The sequence below is a fragment of the Meles meles genome, chromosome 7, assembly GCF_922984935.1.
Source record: "Meles meles chromosome 7, mMelMel3.1 paternal haplotype, whole genome shotgun sequence".
NCBI lineage: Eukaryota > Metazoa > Chordata > Mammalia > Carnivora > Mustelidae > Meles > Meles meles.
The window spans coordinates 47,312,346-47,335,133 of NC_060072.1; the positions used below are offsets into that span (position 1 = coordinate 47,312,346).

Genomic DNA, 22,788 nt, shown 5'->3' on the forward strand with positions numbered 1-22,788 from the left:
AAAAATTAGTATTCAGGATAACAATGAAGAACTAAACTTTTATATACTGATTAATAACTCAATATACAAAACAGTACAAGGGAAGTTAAGTGGTAATCCTATAATTCTAAATCTAAGGTCATATATAGATGCTTAAAAACATAATTTGATATTGGTAATAGTTATCAAAAGTTTTGGTTTAAAGCTTGATTTAAATATTTGACTAGCTATTATAAACACCAGTTAACTGTCAAATACAAATGAACAAAATAAATTTTAAAAGAACATGTCAGTATTCTACTTGAAAGTGACTTACAGAGTGAGCAAATTGCAATCAATTATAAAACAACTCCATATTATTTCAGATTTTCTTGGACTCCATGTAATAGATGTAAAACATGCAAGAACTGGGAAGTAATCCTCCCACTATACTTGGCATTAGTCAGGCCCTTATTGGAGAACAATATCCAGTTTGGGGCTCCACAATTCAAGAACGATATGGAGAAACTAGAGTTGGTCCAAGGAGAGCAACGGGAATGATTAAAGGGATGAAAAAATGGACCTATGAGGAAAGGTTAAAAACATTAGAGTCTGAACTGAGAATCAAGTAGCTAGGTACTCAACTTCCAGGGCAGATCATTTTTTTGGTTATTTTTGGAAGACTAATTTGGAAACTTTAGAATATTAACAATATATTTTTCCCTTCTTCACATATTGTTATTTGTATTCATATTCTGAAAGGCAAAGAAATCCTTCTTGGATGAAAACAGGAAAAACAGTTATCTTAGAAAAGTTATGAACTGATCCCTCCAAGTTCATTGTTGCTAGTACCATTATCTACCAGATTCTCCCAAAAGGAAACAACTATGTGCAATGGATAATAAGAATATGGCTGCATTGCAGTTATATATAATTTTCATGTCTAAATTATTCTGCAATCTATTCTGCTAAATTTTTCAATCTAAATTGTTACTGCACACATTTCACGCCCCCCTCTTTCCATTTAGCCAAATCTCTTATTTATTAGAGAGAGTGAGAAAGGGTTTTAATTGTGACCAAGAGTCTACATAAATGATCCATGACCCAGGAGTCAGTGGTTTTCAACAGAAGACAGTATCTTCTCCCTTGGGACATTTGTCACTGTCTGGAGACACCTACGATTATCACAATGATGGGGAGGGGGTTACTACTGGCATCAAGTAGGCAGAGGCCAGGGAAATTGCTAAACATTCTACACTGCACACAACAGCCCCCTATTTACAAGGACTTATCTAACCCAAATGTCAGTAGTGTGGAGGTTAAGAAAGTGGCTTAGAACAAATCTTCCACGTGTGGTTGGTCATTATTAATCAATAAGAATGCAGGATTTAAATGAGTGACTTAAAACAGTGTGCTGAATTAAGAAAAGGCAGACCACAAATAATCACTAAGGTGTATTAAGACAGAAATGCCACAAGAAAATAACCTCTGAGTACTAATTAGGATTTCCTTTTGGGGTTTCTGTACAAACTGCTTGCCCATTTAACTTTTCTATCATGGTATTCTGGGAGGAAAGTGCACTGTGCATTTATCAGCTCTGACAACACTATACTACCCTAAGTATAAAACTTATATATATGTGTGTGTGTACACACATGCACATGCATATAAATGTGTAAATGCATGTGTGTGTGCAATGGAAAGTTTCCATCAGTCATCATTAAAAAGTTTAATTACCATAAGGAGCTCTTCCAGCCAAGGGGTTTATTAATGGAGTTGGGTTACCACTTCCTTCCCTTCTGTTTCGGTCTGCTAATGCTGGAAAATCTGAAAGGTCCAATCCTGTCACATTTTCACTTCCATCTAAATGATGAGAAAGAACATTAGTTACTGATTCTACAAGCATTTTATCTTCAGTAAGCTCTATGCCCAATATGGGGCTTAAACTCACGACCCAGAGATCAAGCATCATATGCTTCTACTGACTAAGTCAGCCGGCACCCAGATTCTACAAACATCTTAAAGAGATTATTGAAGACCAACCACAATGTAATTTGAAATGACAGTATCTTCTTCCTAAATAATACTCAGCACTGTACTAGATATGTGTAGGTGTACAATAAACACGTGAACTGATCTCACATGAAAGAATTCATGAATAATTCAGTAAAGCAGTATGTAGCTAGCATAATAAAAATCTCAAATCCTAGTGACTTAAGATAGACAATAAGGAGTAAGGTGGGACATTATTTCCCCGTGAAGGGTGGCACTCTAAAGTTATAGCTTGTCAGCTAACAAAAAAAAGACTGTTGTGATGTAATCGCTCTTTTCATTATATCCAGAGGCAGAGGTAGTATCTGGATGCGTGGCGCTTTAGTCATACACAAGTATGATAATGACAGTGCCTCTTGCAAATGACCAGAATCTTATCTGAAACACAGGCAGTGGATGCAGAAACTCTAAGGATTTCTGTCCTGTGACCTACTTGCCCCATACACAAATGTGTGTGCGCGTGTATGTGTATGTTTTACAGCTGGGGAATATAAGTAGGGTTGTATGGACAGGGTTATAAGCAGGGTTCCCATGTCTGGCAGGTGTCTGGGAAGCATGGGAATATGACACAAAGTCCAGAAGTTTATATTACTTATTACATAGTAGGCGCTCAATAAATATATATTAAATGAATAAAATTATTGTTCATTTTGATTGAAAAAAAAAATGGCTCACTTCCATTTAAAAATTAAAATTTAACCCAACATTTCTACTTTGCCTGTTTTATTTTTTAAAGATTTTATTTTTTAGTAATCTCTACACCCAATGTGGGGCTCAAACTCACAACCCCAAGGTTGAGTCACATGCTCTACCACCTGAGCCATCCAGGCGGCCCCTCTACTTTGCCTATTTTAATTATCATCTTGATTTCTCCTCAACTTTTATTATTTTATTATTCTTACAATCTTACATTCTTAATTTTTGAAGAATTTAATTTCCTACCTTTGTTCTAGCCTGTATTATAGCTTTTCTTTAATCTTTGTTTTGTCTAATGTTTTAATGTTTTATAGCATTTTCAACTTATTTGGCCTTTTCAGTTAATTTTTAACTTTTCTCCAAGTTCCATAATTAGAGGAATCTCAGAAACTAATTATCTCAAGATTACTTTGTTGATAGAAAAACAAAACACTCTATTAACATTCCAAGTCAGGTTACAATTTAAAAACATGAAAAGTAAAAGATAAAATCGTGCCCACTATTTCTAAGCCAATTGTAGTTTATGAACTTTTAAAAAGATACTACTACATAAAAAGACAACAGAAACTTATACAGTGTTTCAAGTTATAAAAGTAATCTTTCTTGAATTATTATAGTTACACAGTTATAAATTAACTAGAAACACTGAATATATATTAACTTTTAACACACATCTTCAGGTCTTGTAAGATGGAATTCAAAATGGTCATATTATCGGAGAATAATTTTAACTTAAAAATTAGTAAACCCCCAAGTTATATTTTTAGGTAAAGACTTGGAAACAATTTCCCTAAAAATAGTTAAAATTTACTTAAAACTGAATTTTAGAAATAATTTAAAAATCTATGGAAGTGTATGAAACCATAATTCAGAATATAAGATGGCATTATCAGGCACATTGTTACTTTATGATCCATTCAGGAAAAAAAGAGTAACTTGACAATTAAACTATGATATATAGCCTGATTTCAGAGATAATATGAAAAAAGTGTGCATTTCAGAAACAACAGGAATATGGTACTTCATAGCATTTTAACACCTTGAACACAAAACTGTAATTTTTAAGTGCTAAAATTTGGAATTTTAAAGTCTCATCTGATCAATCTATGCTGCTAAACATATAATAACACTTAAAAATTAAAAGCTCATAGTCAAAAATGACATTTCATTACTAAATCCTGTCTCCTGCTTCCACATATGCTACATTCCACTGATCATTCTTTCCCTTTCATTTCCTTTATGTATAGATCTCTCTGAATGATCACATTCATTATTTTTGCTCTGATGGCCATACAACATCCTTTGTATCTTTTCTCAGGAGAGGGTCTGGAGGCAAGGGTGGAAGAGGGTGAAACCTGAAGTAGAAAAGAAATAAAGCCTCTTGTTCTCCTTTCTCTGAAGCAGTTTATAAAAGAAATAAACCAACAGACCACAGGAATTCAAAATCAGAATTCTACGTAATTAAAATTTACACATAAAACTGGATTTAAAAAAACCCCCAAGGGTTAAATGCCAAATTAGTATTATTAAAATTATTAAAAAAATTGTTAAGTGCTCCAATATAATTTTAGAGGTTTCTTCAGTCTAGGTCTCTATAGCCAGAATACCATACCACTCAATCTAATTTAGACTGCAGTGACAGGACTGAGGCTAGAAAATGCTCTGGAAGCAAAAGATATTCTGATGCATATAGACTAAATTAATGTTTAGGCTTTCTCTAGGTGTTAAGGAAATAGTCCTAAAGTTATAACATTATGCTATTACTGTATCAAGTGAAAAAATATATTTAAATATCTCTCAACTATTCACTGAATTAAATCCTATTCCTGTCAAATCCTCACTAAATTAAATTCTACCAGTTTAACGCAAAAATCCTATAATATTTTAAGACCAGTATGTTGAATTGCTTTATATTTCAAAGATCTACCATATTTTTTATAGGTTACTACCTCCAGAATAAGCTTACCTGTTCCATTAAAAATGTTACTTGATAAGGAGTTATTCATTCCAAATGCCTGATTCCTGTTCATTCCAAATCCAGACATACTGGGTACATAGAAAATAATTTTAGATATACAGTAAGAACACTAACTTTTAGATGAAGAAAAACAAAAGTGTATACTTTTGATCTCCTCATATAAAACAACAGTATGTTTAAAAACAAATACTAATTTTATTTTTCTGAGTACACTTTGTTTAAAAACCCTCATGAAGTCCTTCTATGAATAACTAAGAACCAAAATGTCTTCAACAGATGATAAAAAAAAACAACAACAACAACAAAGAATTTGCACATAAGCCTTGAGGAAAACAGAGATTAATAGTACTATTTTAGGTACTTGGAGAGCCAACTTACTGGATACACTGGCAGAAGTAACTAACCTTAAAAACATGCAGTTTAGAGCATAACTATTGTTCCTGAATACTTGTTTTCCTTCCACTACTGGTAAGTATACCATTTACCATTATCACTTTCCATAAAAGATCATCTTTCATACAGATTTTCCCCATCTAGAATCTAAACGCCTCATGGACAGGATCTATGTCATGGTCATCTCTGCATCCTCTGCCTTCATTGTTGAGGAGGATAAAATAGGCACTCAATAAATGTTTCATTTACCTGAATTAAATGGTGCTTTTCTTTAACTAAGTTTAGTGTTCTTAAAAAAATAAAATGTCATTCTAATCTAAATATAGTTTATCTTTCAGCTACCTAAAAGAAAAAGCAAATCTCTCCATAGAACCCTCCATTCTAAATTAATGCACAACTGGTACTTGATAAGTTACAAATGCCTCCTTTTTCTGCACAAGGCTAAACATGAGAGAACAGAAACCAGTCTGAACTTTCAAAGCCAGAAGTAATTAAGAATGTCAAAAACAGCTATTAATGCAAATTCTACAATGAAAGTATGCAACTTTAACATTAAATAATCTGACAAAAGACAGTGTTATCAGTGTTATGAGTAGGGTTAAAAACTGTGAAGATGATGGGGTTTTTTGGGTTTTTTTTTTTTTTTGCATAACTTTGTAAAACTAACTATGGTCAAACAATATTTTCACAAAACATGGAGCTGGTGAAACAACAATACTCTGGAGAAGAGTAGGAAAGCCATTAGAAACACTTGTTTAATTAATAGCATGTTAGAATTGTTGATATAGGTACCTTCAAACACTGAAGGGATGAAAACATTCTATAACAAATACAATATCAATAGTAATAAGCAGGGTTATAGAGACCCATGTTTCATTGACAATTTATAAATAATGTGTTTTTTAGAAACAAAATGTGAAAAAATATGGTAAGGCAAAAATTTAAATACACATTCAATGAACAATACTACAAGAAAAGATGTGATAAAGTCCAAGAAGTATATGATTAGGAAGCTATCAAGTAGATAAGAATTTTGATGACCCTTTACAAATAATAGTTATTTTTAAAATCAAGAGTAGTAAAATTATTAAGAGAAATACTCATAAATCTAAATAAAAGAACTAGAGTTCATGGGATAAAGATCAAACAGGAAATGTGCTAATAACCTATTTTTAATCCAGATTTTGCAAGCAGTAGATGAAAGAAAGTGAATTAAATGGGTAAGATGATAGCAAATAGATCAAGATCCTTTTTCCTCATACAGTTCCCCATTTTAAAAAAGGGGACGAAAAAAATTGGCAAAATTAAACAATTTTTTCAAGATACAAAGCCTTATACTGTATCATTACTCCCATATAAATTACCCGAACAGCTTAAAAATCCTAATAAAATGGACAATTCATCTTCATATTGTCATTATCACTTGCACAGTAAACATATGCAAATGGACAGTGCAAAAAGGAATGAAAAAACACAACAGCTTATCTTCTTATTTTAAATCCCAGAACATGACACTATTTTCCAATATTGTAAATGTCGTCTTAAAAAGTCTTTGGTCATTAAGTATCCAAAGAACAAAACTGAATTTCAGTTGAAACAGTACTAAACCAAAGCATAAGTGAAGCAAGGCAGTAATAGTCAAATATATCCCCACTACTGCTCATAAGTCTGGAACTCTTACACATAAGTGGCCAGCCTTTTAACTGACAAAGGACATAAGCACAAAAATTTGCCTAGTGGCAACTTAAGAACAATTCTTTTCTAACAATAACAAAAGCCTCTAATGTGCTTTCCAAAATCAAACTAACTTTCAAAGGAGTATCTTTAAGTTTGGGGAGATTGAAGTTGTAACATGTGACAGAAAGAGAATCTTTGGTCATAAAAATATGAAACAAACTTATGAGACAGAAGCCAAGACTCAAGAACAGAATGTTGAGTATGAGAAGGCAAATTTGAAAATATCCAGAAAAACAATGATACACAGTATCAATAAACATCTTACCTGTTCACAGTAAAAGGCTGTCGAGAAGGCTGCTGCTTTGGCATACATATTATGCTTGGCGAGCTTCTGTTGGGGCTACCTAACCCTGAACTGCTCATGCTATTTGTCCTGCTAGGAATTCCAATGCCCTGACCAACCTGGGAGTGGTTCATCATATTCCTAGGATTCATAGGCAAAATACCCCTGAAAAAGAAGTCCATTATACTAAATAAGCTCTCTACAATCACTCATTAAAATTCTCTGTAAATAATCAGTTGGCCTAACCCCAGAACCTCAAATATACTTTCAAATTACACCACTAATTTTCATTAATGTAATTCTTTTGTCTGGTCATTCTAGCTCTTCGAAAAGTCAAACAAATCAACAAGAAATCGGGTAAAGTATAGCAGAACTAGTATAAGGTGATATTTAAGATGAGAAAACTATTGGTGTGACTAGGACATAAAATAATACAAATGTATTTCATGAATTTATTTAAAATAAGTTCATTCCAAATGTATGTCGTTCTATCTTCTTCAAACTAATATGCATCATCTCTGTAATCAATCTTGTTTTATTTTACTCACTAGAGCAATGTATGTGTGTTGAGGGAGCAATAATCATAATTATCTGAGGAATGATTTTAAATTGCACATCCTCTTTTGAGGAAGAGCTGACTTCTGAAAAAGCTCCCAAGGTGGTGATTAACCCTTGATACCCACCCAGCTGACAACCAGTATGCTAGAAACATGATAAAAACATCTTACACTATCTTTATCAATTTGCAGCGAAATAAAATGAGCATAGGGTATTAACTTTCTTTTCCTCAGTAAAAGGCACTGAACCAGAAAAATGAAATAATTAGTTATCTTATTAAAAAACTAAAATGCTTGCTTACTCTACAAAGATACATTTTGAGAAATATTCTGGTCCATCAATAAATACCTGCTTGGAGATGGAGGCGTGTGAAGTGACATTGTTGGTACCCCTGTTGTTGGCGTGACGTGGCTCGGTAACTGAGTGCCTTGTGATAAGCTGCGATTTAATTGAGGGGTATTGTTGCTCATCCCCCTCATTGGAAGGCCTAGTGCACCTATTAAAAAAATTCAGAAGAAGGAAATTCATTGCCATCAGGAATGAAATTGTTATCCATCTTCTGGAGTTGGCAATTTAAAACATTTTTAAATTACCTAACATGTAATATAGTATGCAAATTTTTAATGGATATATTCAATGCACTCTAAATGGACTCTGATTTTAACAAAAATGTTCTAATCTGAAATTTAATATTATGAATGGATATTGCCTTCATATTTCTATCTTCTGTTCATATTTCCATTTTACAATAAACTATGTCTGCCAATGGTTTTAACAAATTAGATGACTTGTTTCAATGAAACATTTTGTACAAATATGGCTTTAAGAAATTTGCAATCTTGTGTTTTTATGTTTTAAAATCATAACTGAGGTACACAGACATTTAACCCCACTTTGCTGAAGTAGCTTTAATTTTTATATGATCCTTTTAAAATGCACTTAAGAAATCTCTACTACTATTTATACATACATATTTCTCAACATTATAATTTTTTACAAACCCAACATAAAATATCAGCAACTGCTAAAAATCTCAAGCTGATACTATGAGAGACAGGAATTTAAAACATTTAAGTTTTCAAAGTACAGCAACCTTCCATTTATCTAGTACTCCTGGGGAGAGATGCAAAAGGATGGATGTGTTCCAATAGGTATATTTTACAGACTACTTAAGTTTCACCATTCAGATACAAAACATAAAAAAAAAAAAATTGGGATAAATATTTCAAAAATGTATGACATATTTCCTTTTATTAATATGAAATATAAATTACTGATTTCTTAACGATTCAGAAATGCCATGGATATCTAATATTCTAGATGTTTAGATATCCTTCCTACCCCTTTCATCCCTCAGAGTAAGGATGTCCAGCTGTCAGCAGTTATCATATCTGCCTATGGATGCCTCCACTTCCTGACCCACCCTTTTTAGTGCTTTCTGTTTCTAGCCAGTTGTGAAACAGCCTATCAGTCAACAAAACTTACTCGGATTGGGAAGTTAAATAAAAGTGATAAGATGAAAAGCAAATGAATACATAGTTACTTTAGTGCTAGGGATTTAAAGTGACTTTTTTCTTCCGTTTCTGATCTAATTCCAAAAGCAAGAATTTCAAGGACCTGAGTATTTTGAAACCGTGACTTCCAAAAACTGGTGTATATATATGTTCTGAATGGTTTACTTCAAGTACTTTTGTAACATTTACCTTTGGCATTACAATGTCATACCTAACCTAAGGACAGCAGTGGGCCACAAAGATTCCACTGGAATCTGCCAGCCACGGTACGCAACTTACAGCCTGACTTTGCTTCTCAACTGAATTAACCCAATAAATGCAACTCAACGTAGCTACTATGTTCTGTGTACTAGGTGTACTCCTTTCAGTCAGGTTCCATTAGGACGAGAGGTTAGTTCTACCTTTCTTTCAATGACAGGAAGGGAATGAACTGGCCTAGATTATATACTGGTTTAGTTCATCAAATATGTTTGATCCCTACAAGTTTCGTGACCATGAATGTACCACTAGGTGCAAATATGTTCTCTGAATTGAGACACAATAAGGAAAAATGAGATGAAAAATTAGCCATATAAGATTCTTCAGAAGAAATCAGTCTTTTCCTTCTCTTAAGCCACTCTAGTTTTCCTGATTGCCCTCTAGATGCTCCCACGGTGAACCACCAAAGTGATACTTTTCATATCATGCATTCAATAAACATTTATTGAGTGCCTACTATGTGCCAAGCACTGTGCTAGCTGCTGGGGATACAGCAGTGAACAAGACAGAAAAGCTCCTACCCTCGGGGAGTTTACATCCTTCTGCCCAAATAATGCTGTCCTAAAGTCAGCAATAGCTGCGAATTAACCACAGGAATGTTTTTCACACAATTACTGACCACACCAAGAAATATTACAAAATTTTAGAGCCAGAAGGGACCTTAAAGATCACCTAGTCCAATGTTCGCATTTTACAGATGAGGAATCTGAGCCTCAGATGAGTTAACTGCCTTCTCCAAGGTGACACAAAGAACCAAGACTAGAATTTAGATCTCTTAACTCCTAGTGTTCTTCACAGCAGCCTTATGGGAGCCTCATATAACACTAAGTGATCACTCTTTGTGAGTGTCTACCAATTTGTAACACCTCTTGCCTATTTTATGTGTTCTTTTGCTTTTTCTTTTTTAAAATATTTACTTCAAATTTTTTCTAAACCTCCATTTCCTGATCTCTTCCCTCCATTTTCTTTCTCCCTCTCTTGTTGATACCTGTTCAAGTTTTCCTTCTCCTAATTTTACTTTCCCTTTCCTTTTCACTCTCTCTTAAAACTTTATCATTTTAAATAAACATACACTTCCCCAAAATCTAGTACCCTCTGGCTATTTTCTAATAATCAATGCCTTATAAAACTCAGTGAGATTTGTTTACTTTAATCCTTCATATACATAGTATTCTATGTTGTATTATGAAAATCTAGAACTTCAGAGTAACTAGAGATTAGCAAAAAACTTTTGGAGATGGAAACAAGAATGGGTATGATTATTTATTTAGTCAATTAGGGACTAGCACATGAGCTAATTTATAGTGCTGAGAATGGAGGAAGACAATATGAAATAAACTCAAAGATTAGTGTCTACTTCTATTTTTCCTTCAACACTCAATTTCATAAAACAGCTAATAATAAATTCAAACAGTCCCAAACTGCATTTTGTTGAACTAGGTAGGTATGAAAAAAAAGGAGTACATCAATTTCAAACGGGATCATCAAGCTTTAAATACCTTAATAAGCTAGTTCAAATTCAATTAAAAACCTAATTCTTTTAAAACATGAAGAGTATCACTGATAGGAACATACAAAGATTTATTTTTAGGAAACAAAATACACTAAATCATTAAATTTGAGTTACTTGAGTCTAACAATTATAACTGGGTAAGGTCAAAGACAGAACTTTACTCATTTAGTAATATATTTAGAAATAATCACAGAAAATCATCTCCAAAATATTATACCAAGAAGAAGACATGCAAGCCAGAAGAGAATACCAGGGGGAAAAGACTCATAAAAAAATTTGGCATAAAATAATTACAATAGGTAAAAAATATAAATGAGGAATAAATGAACAAAAAAGCTAAAAAGTAGCTAAAAAGGTTATAGTTCTGAATCAAATTTTTCCTTCAATCTGAAAATCATAATGAAGAATAATACAATATTAGGAGAAATATATGAACATACTCAAAGTAGATTCCTACCTCTAATTTGGCAGGGTACTAAACAGAGAATGAACTGAATTAATTGATCATTTTTCAGAAATCCAAAGGAATATGCTCTAAGAAATGCTTCCATGAATTATTTCCACTATACAAACTGATTAACAGCATATCCCTTAAATATCTTATGCCTCCTTTATGCAATCTTTTGCTAAAAACAAACAATATTAATAATGTAAGTTTTAAGAAAAAATCCAATCACAGCAACCAAATCCTTGAATACCCATACTTAAATCAAGTCTCCTGAAGGAGAAGGATACAAAATCCCTAATTGCTGCCAAAGGGCTTAAAGCACACATACACACCCCTCTTCTATTTATTTTCAAAGCAACTAGTTTCTCCTAGAAACCCACTGTCTTGTCCGCACTGATGACCAATTAAACCTTCTCACCTCCAACCTGTCCTCACATCTTACTCCAATCTGCCCCTTACTCAGCTGCTTAATCTTCTCCGTAACATTATTTTAAGTATTTTCCTTCATTAAAATCAAGGGATTTTAGAGATAGAAAAGTCTCCAGAGATCATCCAACTAAGTTACAGATAAAGAACATCAAGATTAAGTTACTTGCCAAAACTCACAATGAAAAAGAAAAATAACAATCCAATTTCTTAACTCTTATTTTCATCCTTTTTCCAACCAACTACTTTCCACTTCTTATAGTAGTTGCTAACTTTTACATCACCTGCGGAACACTAATGTCTGGGTCCCATGCCTAGAAATTGTCACTCAGTCTGAAAGCTGGCAATTCATGACTAGAGAGATTTAAAAAAAAACTCTCCAGGTGTTTTTAGGGGTATAGCCAGAGTTGAGAACCACTGCCCATTAATATTACATTCAATCACAGTTTAGTCTTTTAAACTTCTCTGTCAGGACTGAGAAGATTCTTCTAATCTCTGGGGTTTTGTTTGTTTGTTTGGCCCCCAGCTTTACTGAGATATAACTGACATATCTCTTCCTAATTAATATTTTGCTCACTCCAATATAAGCTCTTTTTATATACCACATATTTTACTTACAATCTTCCTCCTTTCCCTGGTCCTCTCTCCAAATCTGTCCCTGCACTTTTATTCATATCTGTCTCCCCACCTGGAATACATCCCTTCTCTCATCCTATAGAAATACAGAAGAGTATCTTTTTAAAAAAAATCATGGTGCAGCTGTTTACACACAGCACATCTTTAGTGTGCTCTGATGAATAGGGGAGAGACCACTAACTCAGATGTGAAAGTAAAATGGATTCGGAATCAGAAAATGTTTCCTGGAGGACACAGTATATGAATTAAATAATGAAAGAGACCTAGTCAGGTACTTGGTGGTGGTGATGAGGAGGGATCAGGAAAGTAAAAATGTTGAAATAGCTGAGCCTGAAAAATGGCAAAATAAAAGAGAAGGACAAGTGATATGCCTGGAGGAGGAATGGGTTTGCTTCTGAGTATTAAGGGATGTATGTGACAAGAAAGATACATGGATGGAGTTAACTGGCTTCAACATCCTCAACCAGGAAAAGCTGACGTTATGTTAGAACTGGCAGAGAGTACCTACAAACGTTTGGCTAGATCTTTACAGCAACTGGCACTCTACCTATGGAACATCCATTGAAGCTCCTAAGTATACTTTGTACTCCTCAACCTAAGTTTCCATTACAGATTCATGTCACCCATTCACCAAGTAATGCAGATCTCAAACCTAAGAAATCCTGAGTCTCTCTCTTTTACATCCTCTACCACCAAATAGTATTAGCTCTATCTCTGAAATATCCCAAATCTGACCACTTCTTAACACCTCTACCCGCAGTCCACGTCATCCTATTTTCTTGCCTGGACTACTGAAGCATTAGCCTAGTCTTGCTCTTTTTAAAATGAAACTGTCTTAAAATCCTTCTCATTAAACTTAGAATAAACCCAAATTCTTTACCAAATCATTACAAGACTCCATGATCTGACACCTGGTACTCTATTAACCTTATGCTTTCTTTGTTCACTATACTAGCCCTCTCACTCTTTCTGTAATACATTCAGTTTTTTCTTGCTGTCTTGTGAGTAAGCACTTTCCCATTTGCTGTTGTCTGTACCTAAAAACCTCTCCATCAGATCTTTACAAAGATTTCCCTTTCTCAACATTGAGGTTTTCATTCAAATACCATCCCTCAGAAGATAGCCTCTTTGTCTGCTCGATCCCTTAAATCTGACTTGATTTTTATAGTATTTACTAGAATCATCTTATTTACTTAGTTGTCTGCATGATTATTCTTTCTTCATTAAAATGTGAGCTCCACGAAAACAACATCTTTGATATTTGCCATTCTCTTAGCTCTTGGAATAGTATTTCACTCATGGTAGAGATAGTTAACTAAATACTACCCTCATGCTCTGGTCAGTAGACCCTTGAAATCTGTGGATTTAAACATTTGCTGTTTCTATTATGTGCTAATGGCCCTCTAGGGTCATGACATTCAGTAAGCAGTATGTAGGATTCAGGTTTCAAAGAAACTTCTGTTCTCATGTTAACATAGTTACACTTACTAGGTAATGTAATCCTGGCTCTACTACTTACTGCCTGTAAAACCTTGCGCAAATCCCTTAACCTCTTTCGGGATAGATGTGAAAATTAAATGAACTGATTCACATAAAATATTTAAAATAGCACCTGACACGCAGTAAATACATAATAATTATTAGTTTTGGGGAAGTGGTTGGGGTGGAACGTGAAACATGCCTACACAAAAAAAACAAAATAAAAAAAATAAAAAAAATAGAGTGAGTCAACAGGTGGTCCTAAAGGTGAAGGTGAAGATTACAGTCTAATGAACTAATGGTTTTCACCAGAAAATCATTGTTTTCTGTGGGAAAACTGTATGCCATAGCTCTGTTCTTGACCTTGGAAAGTGGTAAAGATCTTGAGAAATGTCCCACAGCATTGTAAAGACTGTATTTCTTGAATGAAATCAATCAGCCTAGTAAGTTTCCCTGGCCTTGATAAACCACACCACTCCCAAATCTACCCCATGCTGTGGGTGTTGTTCCCACTACTAGAACAACCTTATCCAGTCTCTACAAGGCCAATGACAAACATGACTTCATCTGTAAATCCTTTCCTGATTATTCTCCAAGATACCTGATTACTCCCACCTTTGAAATGTCCAGAAAACTCTAGTACTTCCTTTGCTCTGTAGGAAAATAACTTGTGTACTTATCTACATTATATATAGGAACCATATCTTGCTCATCATGCATTCAATAAACATTTCTGAGTGCCTGTCATGTACAGAATACTAAGGATACAAAAGCAAAGAAGATATGCAATAAACAAATGTGGCAACATAACAGCAGTATGTATTCTGTAGAGGGATGGCAGAAAAGAGCTTCTACCACTATGCAGCATAATGCCATTATATGGTAGGTATTCAGTAAGCATCTATTAAACTCCTTTTTGAAGCTTTTCCTTACCATTGTAGCTCACTGTGCTTTTCTCTCTAAACCCTAAGTCTGTCCAACCAATTCAGTATGATACCTTTCAACCTATGTATCAACACTGTAGGCTGTTATTTAACATTTTTTATATAAATGTCTTGACCTCCCAAACTTATACCATGTGCTTCTTGAGAGCAAGAACTCCCAGAATATTAATTCAAGTATCTGTTAAATGTTCCTATAATTTCTTGAAGCTACTAAAATCTGTCACTGGCCTAACCACATTATCAGTAGCATCACTTCTGAATCACCCACCCTGTGCTCTGGTTCTCCACAAAACAAGTAGCCTTCATTTCAGTGTTGTTAAAACAGGAGGCCAAATAAATGTTGCTAAGCATGAGAATATGCCACTGCTCTCAAGCCGTGAGTCCAGATCCCAGAAAGACAAGTTTCTTTCTTTCCCAGCTAGATGACTGGGTTCTCTGAGAATCCAGGTACAAGTGTGTTATCATGGATTCATCCTGATGGCTAGTAAACCTATGTGCCTATAAGATAGTAGGCATATAGGAAGCACTCAGTAAATAGTAGTTGCCCTTTTCTCCAAAACTCTAAGGCTCTAAATCCTGTTGGTAAGAAAGTAAAAGTGACCCCGACTTTTATTACCACTTAATTTTAATGCACTGAATATCAAGGAGAGATTAAATTCCTGGTTCCCAATTAATTCTGATCTAGTACACAGCTTTGGGGAGCCAAGGGGGTCTTTAAACTTATAAGGAACACCTAAAATCTTATGCACACTTGCAAAGAAGACAAGCAGAAAACATCATGTAACTTGAATATAAGATTTTGTTCAATGCCTTCTACAGTTATCATTTGGTGCACTGTATTCACATGAATGTCTAGATGAAAAATCAGTTACATACTTGGATACAATCGGACTATACTGGGATCTGTAATCATACAAGCCCCTAGTGCAGCACTTTCTAGGCACCCTTATATATCACACAATTACTTCCACCCAAATCTGGCAAAATGTAGGTTTCAGCAGCTCTGTATCCATTCCAAGAGGAATGTCCTCCCTTGTTTAATCTCAGTGAGACTGTTTTGGAGGATACTCTTCCTTCCACCTCTAAACTCTGTAATTATCAAGAACACAAAACAGATAGTAGATCCCTATTTTAATGGTCAAAATTCCTACTGAACTTTGCCAATCTGAATACAGAGTTAATGGTAGTATTCAATACACTCGTAAAGCAAAAGAACATTCAGTTATATCAAACCTAATGTACAATTACAATTTGTTGCCCTAAGAATAACATCACTAACCTCTCCCACCTGCTATTTCTTCTACCTCTCCATCCTTTATGACAGTTAGCTCCTCAAGTTTTATCATTCTGACTAATTTATACTACTGAAACCCGGACCCTCAAGTCCCATAGGGTAGCTGGGGTTCTCTCTGACAAGGTGTATGTTCAGAGTACTCATCAGCTAACTGAGCTATTTGGCCCTAGGGTGTATCCTAACAGGAGAGACTGGAAATCCAGCCTCTGTCATTTTTCATTAGTTGCAGTTTTCTACATCTGTATCCTGGAAAGGAGTAACTATACCCTGACTTGAGACATTTCAGTTCCAACTGACCTAAGGTTCAATTTTTCTGTCAGTTAAAAGACTAAACTGTACAACTGAAAATGCTGATTACAACTGCTACAGGAATACAGTCATTTAATATACTAAATTCCAAAAGGAAATATGTTATATGTAATTTCTTTTTAAACTGAATACTTTAAAATACTTTTTCTACTAAAAATAACTTTGATCATTTACTAATCTTTGTATATCCCTAATAATCAGCACAATCATTTTACACAAATTAAGAAGCTAATATCTAATACCAATAAAATAACTATATTTCAAACTTAACCCATTCTGTGTCTTAGCCCAATTACAATTTCACATTTGCAGGTTAAAAAATGACATCAGATTTTAGAAGTCCATATAGCTGATTACATTGTAAAATAATTGCCATCCTCCTTCACAAAATATCCTTAGCTTCTCAAATATAATTTTTCTCCACTCCATATCTATTTTCTGTTGGGATAAATTGTGGGCTTTAAAAAGAAAACAAAGTAAGTTCTTTGCAGTTACTCTATAGAAATAAAGGGTAGCTTTAAAATAACTAGGTATTTTCATAATAAGGGTTGCCAGGAAGATGAAAGTAGTAGGTTTCATACTATAACACAGGCTAATAATATCTCCTCAACAATTAGGATAAACATTTGTGAATACATGAAGCAACACTTCTTTAATGCAATATAAAGCTTTTAAAAAATGTTTTCCACTTAATTAGAGGAAAACTGCTAATATTTGTAACCAATTAATAATTTTATTTACTAATTCTATGTTAACAAAATTGCACGCCACAGCAAAAGGAGGAGGAAGAAAAAAGTAGATGGAAGCTATATTTGTCTAACAAAGTAAAGTTTCTTTCCCCTATTAAACTTCAAAATAAATCTAAAGAATAAAGTGGTCTGACAAACTATTCTGATACCTATCAAAACTTTATTTTATTATACTAGAAAAGGGTTCCAAATCAAATAACTGATTTTTATTTGAAGCTGGTTAAGATACTCAGTCGTCAGATTGTTTTTTCCACTTACTCTATGTCCTATAATCTTGGATGGGAATTTATATCCCCTCTAATACTCCCCTTCTGTTAACAGATGAGAGATCAGCAGTCTCTGACATTAACAGAGATAATAAAATCTTATTAATATTTAACAGTTTGGAAAATTAACGGAAAAAAACAGGAAGATTTTATAACTTAGTTTTATAAAGATTTTATGTGATAATAAGAGCAAACATTTATTGAGCGCTTACTATGCGCCAGGCACTGTGCTAAGCGCTATAAAAGCATTACAGTACTTAAAAAGAAAATAAAATCTTATATGTAGAAAAAGCATTGAACTGTGAGTCAAAAACGTATATTCTATATCCAGATGAGCGAAACTAAAAGAAGAAATATTTGCTAAACAAAGAGCATTTTGCAGACTGTTAAGTAATGGTCCTTCATTAATAAAAAGGCCAAAAACCACCCATTTAACTGATGAAACAAAAAGTTTAACTTCCTCTAACTGAAAACATAGAGGAGGTCTATTTTTTTATTTGTTTAGCAAATTCTTCAAAAATATTGTACTGCAAAGGAACATACAAACGATGTAAAAATAACTTCCAGTCTTTCCTATACCCAAATAATAACAAATTTTGAGTTAGAAAAGGTCTGAAATAATGAGGTTTTCCTATGTTAAGTGAAATAAGGAAAACTGAAAATTAAAAATCTTTCCTTTTAAATCCTAGAATTGACCCAGAAGGGCAGTACTGGTTGTTCCTTATTTTGTAGCTATTTTTTTCCTTAAATAAAGCATCCCAGAATAAATACAAAATTCTTACTTTGTTGCCCGTATAAACTTGCCCCAAACTGAGACAGCTGACCTGATGTAGATGGTGATGCCAGCATCTAGAAACAAATTAATTATATTAGAGCTTAAAGAAAGTACACAAAGCAATGCATTTACACGTTATGAATTTGTACAACACCCAGTATGTGAGAGCCAAACCACATTTCCCATTCTTCAAAAAAACAAAATAAACATTACATAATAAATTCTGTTTCTTAAGAAAATATTACAACTGGATAAAACCAAAATGTACAAACAGAACTAATTTCTGAATACAAGGTTTCTTCTTTCAAGTTACTCTAAAGGAAACTTTATCAGCATCATTACTTCACTTAAAAAAACAAAAACAAAAACAGGCTAACAAAAACATGAAGACAGTATCTCAAAAAGTTAGCCTCTAAATTTAAATAAGTCTAATTACTGATCCTTAGATAAATATATTAAGCTAAATTCTAAATTCAGTTTATTAAAAGTTGAAAATAAAATTACCTGAATAGACAAGTTTTGTTTTGTAAAAATATTACCCAACATTTATATATGCAAATAGTTTATGTATAAAATGGGTAGAAAAATCTAACAAATATACAATCATATAATAAATGGAGAGATGACAAAATACCAAAGGACAAGTCAAAATTACTTACAAAAATATATAGACATGATATATAATGTAAACTGTTTGTGAGTAATGAAACTTTCATGGACTTTTAAAAAAAGTTTTATTTTATTTTTTACTTTTAAATATTTTATTTATTTATTTGACAGAGATCCAAGTAGGCAGAGAGGCAGGTGGGGGGAGGGGGAGAGCAGGTTCCCTGCTAAGCAGAGAGCCCAATGTGGGGCTCGACCCAAGGACCCTAAGATCATGACCTGAGCCAAAGGCAGGGACTTAACCCACTGAGCCACACAGGTGCCCCTTTCATGGACATTTTTTTTTTTTTTAGAATGAGAGGAGAGCGCATGAGAGGGGAGAGGTCAACAGACCCCCTGCCAAGCAAGAAGCCCGATGTGGGACTAGATCTTGGGACTCTAAGATCATGACCTGAGCCAAAGGCAGTTGCTTAACCAACTGAGTCACCCAGGTGCCCCCCTTTCATGGACTTCTTAAGAGTGCCTTTCAATTTATTGCATCAACACCTTTTTTCCTAATAGAATACACATTTTTTTTGAGGGCATGTTATATTCATGGAACATATTATCTATATTTTTTATTGCCTCAAAGAGACTGGCACTGCATGTGCAGTGCTATACACAAAGTAGATACTTAAGCTGAGTTAAATTAAAGCACATACATGCAAATACATGTTCAAGTACTCTCTTATATTAAGTAACCACCAAGACAATTTAACTAAAGACTTGGGCCATATCATCAAAATTTTCATACCCAGCAGAAGAAAAGAATGAATTATGCACCTAATTATACTTTAAGGCACAATGTGGTAAATCATCTGAAGTATCACAAAAGGAAAATAATTCTAAACAAGGGTGAGGTAACTGAAATATTTTACAGAGCAGTAACATCTGATAAGGAATCTTCCAGGCTAAGAATATGCAGTGAGTATAAGTATGATAAATGTTAGTGACATGATTAGAATACAAACAAAATAAAAATTAGTGATTTCGTTGTAACAGATAAGTAGTGAGAGGAGATGAGGCATACACCCCTATGCACATGTGGACATACACAGAAGAATGGGAGAGAAAGAGTATGCTGGGGCCGATGTAAAGGGCAGATGACTACCAACTATGGCAATAAAGAGAAAAAAGCAATAGTAAGGAGAGAAGTGACCTGATCAGGCTATGCTTTAGGGAGTTAATTCCAAAGCAAAACGGGACGGAAACGGGAAGATACTAAACCAGAACAGCAGAGGTGGAACTACACAAGAGGGGCCTTCTGGGGGTAGAAGCAACAGTATTTCAAGACCTGCTGAAATGGCTCAAGTTTAGGGAAAAAGAGGAGGGTAAGAATCACCGGACAGGGAACTCTCAGGGGCCACTTTGGTTTCCAGTGAAGAATTGTGCTGACATTGACCATCGGGAAAACAGAAGGAGAAATATTCAAACAAGAGGTTTTACAATACAAACTTCATGCTATTTTCATGTCAAAATTCTAAGCTGTTGTTTTAAAAAACAGTGGTTTTAACGAATGATATAAATCACTCTTCTGAGGTAGGGCCAAGTAACACACTACTTTAAAACTAGCAGTATTTAAATAAAGTAACAAACTTTTTAAAGAAGCATCAAACCTTATAAATATTCCTTTTCAAATCCAGAGGGTACACAATCTAAACAACTGAACTGAAAGAATACACATTTAATGCCTGATCAAGTTCTTTTGTTAGGTACAATCATCATTACTGTTAACCACGTAACTGGAAATATCTCAAGCACCTTAAAGACTCATTTCCAAATTGCAAAAACAAGATCAAAGAAAATGTGTAATATACAATAAAGCTTTAGTTGGTGACAGAAGGCAAAAAGGTGACTTAAAGTCATGATATTCTGTTATCACTGTTAAGTTATAAAGGAAGTAAAAGAGCAGTTTTCAAAAGCTTCAAATATAAGAGACTGCCAAATGATTGTATGTTTTAGAATGATCCACAATGCGCACATTTTAGAATGGACCACTTAAAATTTTACTTTTCTCAGAAATTTATGTTTACTGAATATGTAAGTCCAAAGAACAGACATTTTAGTCTACTTTCTCACAAAGGTTATATATCCACAAGGAGTTACAGGTGTGCCAAGATAACAACCCTCTCAGCACTAGGAAGCTAAGAGAAGGAGGCACAACATGAAGGTAGAGAGGGCATGGCTCCCTGGGCCAAGTACTGGTGATCAAGAGCTGTAGAGTGACCCATTTACCAGTGTGACATAATTACTACTATCATTTTCTCTATGTGTGAGAGTACATGAGAAGGTAAGTGAACAATACTTTATAGGAATATGAAAGTAGTTTGTTAAATTTCAGAGTTTATAGCCTTCAAAGCATCCATGTAAAATAAGCATTAATCAGTTTTGCAAACATGTTAAATGACTGCCTCAAAACATGTCAAAAATGCAAATATATAATTTCTTATTGAACCAGTTCCTAATGGTATACATTTTTAAACACTGAAAGCATGCTTCATGAAGTATGTCAGTGCTAAAAATATATTTAACACACAATGAAGGAATGTGAATGGGATATAAATGCTATTTGAGAGGGCAAAGAAAATGCACAAGAAATGTACCATGGCACAGCAATAACTACAATGAACAGACAACAGAAAACTTACATATTTACATACTAAAAGTTAATATAAAGATGAATTTCTTAGAGAAATATCAAAGCCTTAGATTAAGAGACACATTACAATAAGAAAGCAATAAGCAATAAGCCATAATAAATGCAATAAGCCCAGTTTTGGAGTTAAAAAAAAAAAATCTAGGTCTGAATCCTGGTTCTGACACTTACCTATGGGAGAGCCAGGCCTCTGTTTCTTTCCTGTAAGATGGAAATACTACTACCTACCAGAGTTCAAGTGAAGATTAAATGAGATAAGCTATGGCACATAGTATGTGCTCACTATATGGTAGCAGCTGCAGTAATAACCTAATTTTCCTCTCAAAGGAGGACTTGTTTTAACAACAGTCAAAGGGTCATTCAACCTCTGGGGAATTTACTGCATAGTACCCTACATTTATACTAATTTTTGTCTAAGAAGCTAAAGAAAGAAGTTCATCATCACAAATTTCAGGTAAAATAAGCAGAGCTTATGATCGTCGGTAGATGGGGGAAATGGCAGAAAAGAATTAAATGTTACATAATTAGTAGAACGCTGAAGCCACCAAGGATAGTATGTTCCCAGTCCAAAACCATCATTTCAATTACACTCTTCCTCAGTTCTCAAACAGTCTATAATATAAACTGCAGTCAGACAACAACAAAAACCAAGAAGCAACTAGAAGAAACAGTAATGTGATTCAAGTTATTTCCATGATGACCCAACAAAAAGCCCACTTACCCTTGGTTTACTATATAGAATGTTAAGAAAAATTAGTAAGTTAGAAACTATTTAAAAAATTATTTCCACTGTTACTAGATACAACTCTGAAATCCATGACCAAAAAAAGTTTAACATTTTTTTGTTTTACAAATATATATACTTGAAAACTTAATAAGCAAATCTGGGTCCTGCCCTCAAACTGTTAACAAAACAAAGGTATATCAATTATTCTGTGCTTTCCAATAGTGACTACTTCTCAATTATTCCCTCCAATAAATGTACCTTCAATCCTAAAACAGATTTTGGAAACATTAAAATCAGTCTAGTCAAGAAAGTATTTTCTCAATAATAAATTACTTCAAAATACAAGAAAGTTTGGTTAAATAAAAGTTCTCTGACCACAGAAGCAATTAAAAAATGAAATAAGTTTTTAAATAACCTTTAAACAATTCATTGTATTATATTACTTAAAGGTGTGGTAATAACATAATTCTAAATTCTGTTAACCCAGAACAAAA

At 33.9% G+C, this 22,788-nt stretch overlaps 1 protein-coding gene across 7 annotated transcripts in view; it reads right to left on the reverse strand.

Annotated features, from left to right (window-relative positions):
- Positions 1 to 22,788, reverse strand: part of CNOT2 (CCR4-NOT transcription complex subunit 2) — a 123,545-nt gene that overhangs the window by 16,321 nt on the left and 84,436 nt on the right. For all 7 annotated transcript variants that reach the window (XM_046010872.1, XM_046010873.1, XM_046010874.1 and 4 more), the window contains 5 exons: positions 18,274 to 18,340; positions 8,004 to 8,151; positions 7,080 to 7,262; positions 4,673 to 4,752; positions 1,696 to 1,821 (listed from right to left, as the gene is read on the reverse strand). In XM_046010872.1, coding sequence (XP_045866828.1) covers positions 1,696 to 1,821; positions 4,673 to 4,752; positions 7,080 to 7,262; positions 8,004 to 8,151; positions 18,274 to 18,340 — 604 coding nt within the window. The remainder of the gene's footprint in view (positions 1 to 1,695; positions 1,822 to 4,672; positions 4,753 to 7,079; positions 7,263 to 8,003; positions 8,152 to 18,273; positions 18,341 to 22,788) is intronic.